The 10,551-nt window shown below is 37.5% G+C and overlaps 1 protein-coding gene across 1 annotated transcript; it reads right to left on the bottom strand.

Moving 5' to 3' along the window:
* Positions 1 to 200: 200 nt before the first annotated feature.
* LOC139726264 (probable thiopurine S-methyltransferase) lies at positions 201 to 9,666 on the bottom strand. The gene is made up of 9 exons (XM_071637331.1): positions 8,905 to 9,666; positions 7,990 to 8,081; positions 7,211 to 7,300; positions 6,483 to 6,615; positions 5,559 to 5,611; positions 4,570 to 4,644; positions 3,857 to 3,942; positions 2,602 to 2,646; positions 201 to 1,161 (listed from the first exon to the last, which is right to left on the bottom strand). The coding sequence occupies exons 1-9, from the start codon at positions 8,950 to 8,952 to the stop codon at positions 1,043 to 1,045; spliced, it is 741 nt and encodes a 246-aa protein (XP_071493432.1). The 5' UTR covers positions 8,953 to 9,666; the 3' UTR covers positions 201 to 1,042.
* Between the last annotated feature and the right edge of the window lie 885 nt (positions 9,667 to 10,551).

The following is a 10,551-nucleotide window of genomic DNA, read 5'->3' as shown; positions in this document are numbered from 1 at the left end:
TTAATTGAATCATCACACTTTATCTAACAAAATACCTATACAAAATGCTAATCAAGACAAGCTGAATGCTTATTGATATCTCTTCTTTTGCACTTAATACAGTATAGCAAACAGAATGTCTTTCAAATTTGAGGACTTACCAGTTATCAACAATGCCACGTTGATTTGGCATGAATTGCTGTGGATACACACGATAAAGACACTTTATTTGTACAACTAAACACACTACTACATGTATACATGTATTTGTGCAACTGATAAACGAGGTAACGCTTTGCACTGAATATCAAAACTGACAAGCAATGCTATTCTTTGAGAACAAATGTAAACCAGGCCCCATTCCCATTGCATAAAAGTTGAGATCAAAAGTCAGAACATCAAACATACGCCTCCGAATACTCAACTTGGATTGGCTGATGGCCGAGTTATGTTTGATTTTCTGACTTATGTTTAAAAAGTGCATCTTTTTATGCAACAGGGTCCAGGTAAACCATTTATCACATACTTCAAAATGGCATCATAATTTCTTTTTCGGCCTGTATCACCAACCAAACGAGAAAGATTATCAGGTTGTTGCAAATGTATCAGAATTCATCATATCTCATGTTGTTCTTTCTCTGCATCTGTATTCTTTTTTCAATTGTTGTTCATAGTAGGACAGTTCCATGACGGAAATGCTCAACAAAAAAATCTTAACATACTTTCTTTGATTTTTAATTTTCCTGAATCACTGCAGAAGTGGAAACTTTTACCATATTAATTTGTCATAATGGGCTGAATTAAGTGAATTTCACTTGTTTGTATATTTCATGGCCAGGATTATTTTTACATTTCTAAGAAAATGTATTTGCAAGTTGCTTTTCTTCAGTGGAGCACAAAGTTTCTGTGAACATTTCAACGACTCAAAATGTTCGACACTTAAAACATATCTCTCAATTTGATCAGTAAACCTTTTCTTCTTCATTCAAACATCACAATTTAGCAAATTTTCACATGATGTTATGAAAGTGGCTCACATCCACTGGATCACAAAGGCAATTGGTCACTTAAGCGTGAGGAGGCGTATGTGTTGTCGCATCCACGTCAGACCGCGTTCCCTGAAGCGTGGGTTATCTTCGAGATATTCAGCATCTCGCAGCAACTCTATCTTGAACTTTCCACCTGTTATGGAGTTGGTATTGTACAAAGGAAAGTTGGTAAGTCTTGAAAGAAAATGCTTTTAAGTATAAATGATCATAACAATTAAATTGTCTCGCCCTTAGTATAAATTGAATTTAAAAAAAAAGAAAGAAAGAAGAGAGAGAGAGAGAGAGCAACTGAGAGAGAGAGAGGGGGGGGGGGGGAGACTCAAGGAGTCCAGTCAGAAATTGAATATTGGAATGGCACACTAGAATGTCATGTACCACTGCACTCCCGATATAATAAATACTGCTTTAATGAAATTCTCATTACAATGTAGTAAAGTGCGGGCCCAAAAATTATCATTTATATTTCTTATATACTTTACAGTTCAGCTATAACAAAATATGGATATAATGAAAGAACACTGCCAGTCCCGAGGATTTTGTTATAATGGGAGTTGCCAGTTTTATGTTCCAAACAGATTCTCAATACTGCAGACCATTCGCGTGGACCCACCCATGTACTGTATGTCCCCCAAAAAATTACAATGGAACCCTCCGCAATGATATCTTTAAAAATAGTGAATTATTCTAAATACAAATTCAGGGTATGAAAGTATAACTCATTACCCACATCTTACAGCATACCCCATTCCATTTGCTTCAGTGGTCAAAGAGAAATGAGGAATTTTGTAGAGGAAGTCAGGAATCTCTTCCCTCCAAGTTTTGACTATTGTTTTCACACACAAGAGCATCAAAGTGCTTAACTTGGAAGAATCAGACTCATGACATGCTTTACAACAATCCACATTTCTCTGTGACCGCTTAACCAAATTGAATGGGGTTTTCTGCAAAATAGAGCTAAGATGTTATATTTCAAGACCTTGAAGTAGCATTTAGACAGTTTAATCATATTGGGTGTTATCAATGCGAAAATCTGATTGTAATTTTTTTTTGGGGACATACTGTATATTGTGCAGTAAGAAATTTCATGGGAGAGGTTGATCCTAGATGGAAATCCATTTGACACAATGCTCTGTTTGATCAGTCTAAATCATTTTCATTTGTGTGTGTGTGTGATTCATTGAATTTTGATATTTTTTATTGAAGTTTTGCATCATCTCACAGACAGTTTAATGTAACTTTGACCTTCAAAAGAAGTCAACTATGATCAAATCCAAGACTTGGTTGGGCATTGTACATGCTCAATGTTTCCCACTTGTGTGAAATAGGGATTGCGGACTTTATCCTTGACCGTAATCTATGGCTGCTTGACCTCCAAAGCCGGGAGATTCATCTTGTTCTGGTCCTTTATGAACAAATCAAGGTTCCTCCTGCTAAGTCAACTCTGGGCACATATACTGGACAAACGCATTCATTTAAGGCAGGACATTTTTGTGTCCAACACACAACCATACAAGAAGTGAAGATATTAAAATGCTACTGGTAGTTGAAGATCTATTCAAGAAGTAATTCTCACCATACAACTTCTCTATCTCCTCAGGAGGCACAGAATGTGGGTTGCCTTCGGTCAGAACAATGAAAGAAATAAAAAAAAAAGGGGGAAGTGGGTGAACAGATCAATTCAAATGTTACTTTTAAAGGCATAATTTACAATTTGCAGATGGAACACGAAACAATCAGTAATGCTTCAAAATAATTCTAAAATGAGAGTTACGGATAGAAACAACCAGTGTAAAAACTTGGACCAGTATAATCGATGTTAAGTATTGTTATCATATACAAAATGTGAACAACAGTTATAATAAAAATGTTTCCAGACTAAGCCATCCACAGTTATGGTTTGATAAGAAAAACAGTGATATCTCATATACAGTGTATTTTAGGCTTTACTGCAAAAATTTTACATGGTAGGATGTACTTATAACTGGCCTACACTCACATGTGCATCAAAAGTAATATCTTGAACATATTTAAACCACTGCTCCCAACGGTTAACAGGACCTTTAATGTCAGCAAAGCAAACATTATTATTTCTGCTTTGTCTGAAAGCACAGATTTGAATACGTTCAGCAGTGACTTGGCACAAATAATTGCATTACAATATGTAGTTCTAAAATATGTATGTACCACAGCTCTGATGCTGGGAAAATGTCTAACTCCTCTGTTTTAAATGAATAATACTTCATTCTTGTTCCAACAATTTGATCTACAATCGAAAATTCAGCCCCTCAGGAAATTGACTGGGATGTCCAATGCACAATCAAATGGCACTTAGAGTACATTGTCATCAACTTTGACCTGGTAAATCACATCATTTTTTTTTTCAGAGAAGAAGCAAAGTCAGACAAGTCCATGTTCAAAGACTGATTATTAAGTGTTGTAATCTATGCTGGCTTAACATGTATTTACCATTCACCAATATTAACGCATCATTGCCCCCGAGTAATTAAAGCAAACAGGCACAACATTTTGGGTTTTCTGTATTTTACATGAATCAGTAGACAGAAACTGTAATGGGTAGTCCGGTGACAATCAGTCAAACACCCTCATATCAGATATGATAATGAGCAGTGGAGTGACTTACTCCTTTAAAATGAAGTCCTGATGAACTATCACACACAAATGCCAGGATTATCAATTTTCTGTCCTTACAACCAAGAATTATGCCATGCATTATGATACACATTAGTACACATGTTTATAATTCATAAATGTGTGTCACTTACAGCTATTAACCTGATCAATACAAAGACATGAGTTAGTAAACTTACCAGTCATCTCAGTGGGATTGTACAAGTACACTTCCTGCAGAATGCGCCCATGCGGAACCAAGAGGGAAGACACGACATCAGTATACCTGTCAACACATGTGATGAGACAGACAATGCATCATTAACAAAGTTTGGGCAGTACGACAGTAAGTTCGTGAAACAATTCCATCTGCTAACACCTACACGTAACTGCATTGGTAATGTCAAACTAGCATACTTTACTATCACAATTTTGGGGCAAGCGACTGCCAACCAGCTATCTGCTAACATAATTATATCTCTTCATGACTGAAATTTGTTCAGGCTAGTTCTCCATATTGTAGTGATCAAAGTCCCATAACTTTCTTATTTTAGGTGCAGTTTTGATGAAACTTCAATCATTCTGCTGGTGTAGTTTTACTTTATTTATTGAAGCCAATTTACAAATAGAGTGAATTAATTTGCATTCCAAAGAACGAAATCACATTCAATTTTTGCGACTGATTGACAAATTGCCCTTCATTGACATACATATTATGCACTTCTCTTTATGAGTAAAATTCTTGTAATAAGCTTGATCTGAAATATGAAATCACATGGCAATCAAAATTGACAAGGGAAATATTGTGGACACTTTAGCAACTGGAAATATTAGCTTTTTACTCTCTATGTCTCGCATACTAATGGGGGAAAAGTGGGGGTGGGGGGGGGGGGGGAGAGCAAAGATGTCTTACTTCTGCCTGTCAGAGTCGTCCACAGCGACCAGGGATGCCCTGTCCCAAATAGCATCAAACTGACCACAAACATCTCTGCAACAAGAATCAGGACAAGGATAGAGCTTATTTTTATTATTATTATTATTATTATTATTATTATCATTATTATTGTTATTATAATCATTATTATTACTATTATTATTATCATTATTAGTAGTAGTAGTAGTAGTAGTAATAGTAGTAGAAGTACATGTAGTAGTATTATCATTATTATCATTATTATTATTATTATTATTATTATTATTATTATTATTACTATCATCATCATTATTATTAGTAGTAGTAGTAGTAATAGTAGTAGAAGTAGTAGTGTTATCATTATCATTATTATTATGTGGTGCTGTCAGATCACCATATAGGCAAGCAAAATACAGTGGAACCTCATTAAAGGTAGATACCAGACATAACATTACAGGAACAAGATAATTTTGCGGATCCCATTCTCTTTACATTCTTTTGCCTTTATCCCTGATATAATGAGATTCCTGATATAATAAGGAAATTTGGGTGGTTCCAAACAGGATTCCCCTGTATAAACTACAACAAAACACAACATGACCTGAATGTTTACACCTGGTAAATGTTTCTGAATTACATGTTAAAAACATAACTACAGATGTATGCTATTTTTTCCTTTATCAAATGCTTTAACTCGTGCATGTGCAAAAGCTTCTAGATTTCAAACCCAATTTCCTCATTATCTGGTGACTAGCTTACTAAATCACTCCATTGAATGGTTCGTGAAAATAAGGTGGAACAAATCATACATTCTGGAGACCTCCAAAGCACTGACATTGCAAAGTCCATGTGAGGCAACTTCTAGTTTCTAGTTTTCTACTTGTGGTGGCTTCCAGCTGTGACAGGTCACAGATTCTTTGATTGTAACACAATTTCAAACAACTCCTTATGCTGATTTTCACCACAACCATGTGGATCAACAAACTTACTTGGAAAAGTCAAAAAGGTTGCACTGGAACAATTTGATTTTGCCATCTTCAGTCTGTTGAAAAACAAGCAGAGAAATGAAAGCACTCCATCATGCAAACAAGCCCAATACACTACGATGGCAATATTTGTCAATTAGATCAAATGGCTCTAAAATGGGCAAACCGGGGGTCAACATGTCACACTAGACTTCCAGTGTTGGTTAAGTGGCATGATTAAAGTAAATGTCATTGATTTTAGAATGTAAATCGACTTTTGAACAGTTGTAGTCAACATTTTCACAGTCTGTGCTCACAGACTAATAAGAACAAAACTTGATAATAACAGGATTTCAAGCATGTTTGACCAGAAGAATCAAGGGTAAGAATTCCTGTCCTATTCCATAATGAAAACACACACACACACACACACACACATTGGTGATTCGGTACTTCTCCTCAGCTTAATGCTTACTTACTGTGTAAAATATGCACCAGCAAACAAAGCATTAACTGAATTCCTTTGAAGTAATAAATTGAAATTGATTTAAGTTAACTATAGTGCTACAAAGCCTGGTAGTGGATGAAGTTTTTTTTTTAAGGATTAGCACATGGTTGCATGGTATGCCACAGGTAGGGCCTACCTTTTATAACTTACACAACTTGACTTCAATAGAGTCAAGTTTCCAGGTTGACTCTCATAGAATTCATGACTTAAGTAACATTTCTATAAAGTACAAATTTTGCCATTCAAACCTTAATTTGGGTTCTTTTACATGAACGTTTCCACAGATTGTGGGTTCATGGAACTCACCATTGGCAAACAAGTGAAAAAAAAACAAAAACAAAACAAAACAAAACAAAACCATTTCCTTCTTTATCAAAAAATTCTGAAGCTTGTGATATTTTCTCTGCACGTGTATCATAAAGTGTATGTGTGCATCATACCTGGTACAGCTTCCCTCCTTCCAGTCCTGGAACATCGCTCTCTTTGAAGGACAGTTTCTGCTCATCAAAGAACTCCTTGATAGCTTGTTCTACTCCTTCCAAGCCAACCACTTCATGACCTTCATCAGCTAGCCTGAAAAGGGATCCAAATCAAACATAATAAACCCATATGCCTACACTAGTGGGTTGTATCTAAAGTTCATGAGAATGTCAAAATCTTGCATAGAATGGATTAATCGATTAGGTAATATCCACACCATTGCACTCCTGATACCTTACCATTAACACATCAAAAAGTGGCAAACATATTTTACACTTTTGGTAATGCATTAATTAAATAACATTAGCCATTTACTCTATGGGGCATACGGACATGGGTGCAAGTATGTGTCATACAGGCCTTGTGTTATACGAGTACCGAAGTGATGATGTCATAGTCTTTTGTTATCGCTTTGGTTGGTAACAGGTGTGGACATGGTTCGTAACAATAGTGTTTTGCAGGCATATGAGCCACATGAGATTGTTTAGAACCAGTATCCATGGCGACGAATGGCTGTGACATCACTCTTTGGCACTCTATATCTATTGCGTAAGTCAAAATTCATGTAAATCAAGGATTTTGCCCAAATCCTATGGATTTGACTTAGGCAAGCTTGACTGTAACCTGGTAAATAATTTCTAATCAGTTTCTAATTTCTAATTAAAAATCTTACTAATTTCTCACTTACCACTTCATGTCCACTGTTTTTCCACAGAGAGGAACAAACACACGGCTGGGAGTCTTTACCAGCAGTTTGTCTTGGAACTCCAGCAGGGCTCTGAGAAACAAAACAACAACATCCCTCAATTTAACTGAGATGTGCCTCAACTGTCATAGCACCTTGATGTAGCCTTACATGCAATGAATTGATGTTATGATCAATCTTTCATCATAATGGTTTCAACATAAGATTTTGAGATTTCCCTCAAAACGTTACTGAGTTTGGCTTGGATTTGACACAAGGCAAATATCTATATTACTGTAGTCTATCCCCTACATCCAGTGTATCCAGCAAATGAACACGAGACCATTAATAATAGAAATAAAAAGAAACAATAAAATTGGGATAGGGTAAATTGCCTCTCATGGCTTGAAAGTACAACAGAGAGAAACTGACAATAAACTACTGCAGTCAAGCAAAAGTCTTAATAGATTAAATATTTTGTATCATTAATATTATTCAGCAGATCTTGGAAAGTGGTAGTTCAAATTCAGGAGGAAAACAAGAGGTGACAACTTTAGAATGCATCAACATAGAATTTAAAGAAACGTTCCTCAGTTTTTGGGTAAGCAAACATTAGAGTCTGTGCCTAAAATTTGTTTTGTAACAAATGTGTATGATGCACTCGCCCATACGATCAATAACAAGACAGACGAAGACTTTATGGCAAGATTTCCAAGCAACAGATTTTTGCTTTTATTAATGAAGAAGTGATAGTCCTCTGAGCTAATACCTAGTGATCTTACTCGTTAACCTGCAGTCTGTGAAATGTTGTCTTCCCCGCTGCCCATTTGTCTGCCCATTGTTGCAGCCCTGCCATGTCTTTATGGAGAAGCACCTGCTTGAGTCAAAGGTGAGAAATACAAACATTGAGATATAAACTGACTTTACAATGAACCAGATGGCATTCTTCTTCTTTCCTTTCTTGCTTTGTTCTGTTTCTTACCTCTCCTCTTCTTTTTTATCTTCTCCTGCCCTTTTATTGACTACATCAAGTGTGGTCTACCATCTGAAATACACATATGTGTCTTTGCTGTATTAATATAAATGCACATTGCAACACTTTTAGTATTTCTGGCAATCGTGTTCTGCATCAAAAATGACCTTCATGCATTGATCCTGATCCCCAGTATCAAAATCTGGTTTGATAGGCACACTTTACTGTTCAGTGTTAACTACACATTTTTACCATTGTAATTATGTTCATTCTAGTTAACCCTTTGAGGACGGGCCATTTCCCACAGACACCTGCCCGAGTACACTCAGGACTCCTCCTCAACAGGTTATTGGCCTACTGGCAAAGTATTTGTTTATGTTTGAGGAGTATACTAAATACACTACACACATCATCAACAACAACATCATCATCATCATCATCATCATGACCATGGATACACACGCTAGCAACAGAACAAATAAATTCAAATTATTATATTATTCCACGACATTGTCGTTGGGTGCAGATGCAACTCGTTATGATTTATTCAATGTGCTAGAGAGATGGTATTAATGCAGTGGCAAGGGGAAGATCATTCCAGTCCCGTATGATTTCCTATTCATAAATCACCAGAAGTATTTCCAGCAAAAAATTCTATGATCACATTAATGCACCATTTCGAACATGTAAATAACTACCAGCACAACTCTGAATTTTTACTTACTTGTATATTGACGAGAAGGCTGCGTATACCTGGTCTTGATAGGATCATAGAGCGTGAAGTCAACCCACAAATGCCTTGGATTGGATTCGCTTTGTGCAGATCGTAGATGCTATATGAAGCTGAGGACTAGAGTTTTCTAGCTGAACCAGTTGACTGACTCGTGTCTCGACAGCAACGGAGAGCTAGTTAGTAGTACCGGTAATGTAGGTCCCAGTACTCCAATAGTAATGATCCTCTGGCTCTGCCCCCGGCGCCGTGCCCGCTGATGCAAGCCGAGCTCGAGTAGAATCGAATGAGAAGCACGAAAACGAGCTAGGCCCTGCTGCCCCCTTTGAAACAGAGCTGAATCCCGCTGGCTGGATGGATTGTGGATAATACTGGACGGTACACGGCTAGCTAGCTGGCTAGTTATGGCTGGCAGCCGGATCGGATCGGCCTGGAGAGGGTCTCTTCGCTAGGCGCCCACTGCACCGGTCGCGTTGGGGGTAGATCGTGTATCAAAGCGCTGCAAGCGCAGTATACTGCGACTGTAATGAATAGGTAGAATATGAATACGATGTAGGTCTGTAACTGTGTATTACCGCTATTTGGTAGCCTTCACTTTTAACAGAAGGTCACAATCATGAAATTCTGAACGTAGGTACGCACAGGCACCAAGCGCAACGAGAACTGCGATTTGTGTTTGCAGGATCTAGGATCGACCAAAGAGATTTTCCGCAGTGGTGGGGAGGAGAAAAGTCTCTTTGGGATCGACAAGGACCGCTGCCGCCGCGCAGTTATGTTATGCAAGAGTTGTGTTCACGTGACGTCCACACGAACAAGATCAGGTGACCTGTCAAACCAACCCCCGTGGGGACCACAGAACTCTGTTCTGTGGTGGGGACCCACACAAGTGACTGCAGACTGTCGCTTCAGCAGAGGAGCTGGACTAGGATGCGCTATCTCAATTTCATTTTTGTTTGTATGTTTGTTTTTACCGTGTATATTGGAGTAATGATACTAACCAACGACAGTATGATTGAATTTTTTTTCTATATTTCTAATTCACCTCTATAAGCTCAATACATCACCTGCTTTTAATTTTCTTTTTTAAAGAATTTTATTGACTCTTTCGACCCCGTCTCCCGAAGGCCGCGTGTTTCTTTTTAGACGGCACAGATTGGGGACCGTAACCCTAACCCTAAACCCTAACCCAACGTGTTTCCCATTTAATACGCGCCATGCCCCAATCTGTGCCGTCTAAGAATTAAAAATAAATAAATAAATAAAATAAAAAAAACCGCCCCTGGCCCCTTCTTGGGCGGGGTATATTATGAGAGTACAAAGAAAGAATACAGTATGACAGACCAAGGAGCTACTACGTAGTAGCTCCTTAGACAGACCAGTGAATACAATCCTTGTAGATTACATGATAACACAAAAGATGAGAGTATGCATGAGAATAGGCCTACATGTAGGACCTACATAGGCCTACCTACTGTACTGTCTGTCCGATACAATTGACTTCGAACTCGGACTTCAAAACAGGAAAAAAAAAAATATTACGTACCTTATAGTTACTTGTACATACTACTGTATCAGATATTTTGTTGCAACAATCATGAAAAGAGGTATCATATGTGTACTGTGTGATACCTCCATGCAATA

The sequence above is a fragment of the Diadema antillarum genome, unplaced genomic scaffold (genome assembly GCF_040938485.1).
Source record: "Diadema antillarum isolate AM-2024a unplaced genomic scaffold, OU_Dant_1.0 seq00000082_RagTag, whole genome shotgun sequence".
NCBI lineage: Eukaryota > Metazoa > Echinodermata > Echinoidea > Diadematoida > Diadematidae > Diadema > Diadema antillarum.
The sequence above is the reverse complement of the archived record's forward strand: the minus strand, read 5'-3'. Positions and strand labels throughout refer to the sequence as shown.

Bases quoted from the DNA above. Each gene is read 5' to 3' on its own strand.
- LOC139726264 (XM_071637331.1), bottom strand. From the start codon at position 8,952: ATGATCCTATCAAGACCAGGTATACGCAGCCTTCTCGTCAATATACAA. The intron at 8,082-8,904 runs GTAAGTAAAAAT...TGACTCAAGCAG, and splicing joins GCCTTCTCGTCAATATACAA to GTGCTTCTCCATAAAGACAT. The intron at 7,301-7,989 runs GTAAGATCACTA...TTTGTTTCTCAG, and splicing joins CACAGACTGCAGGTTAACGA to AGCCCTGCTGGAGTTCCAAG.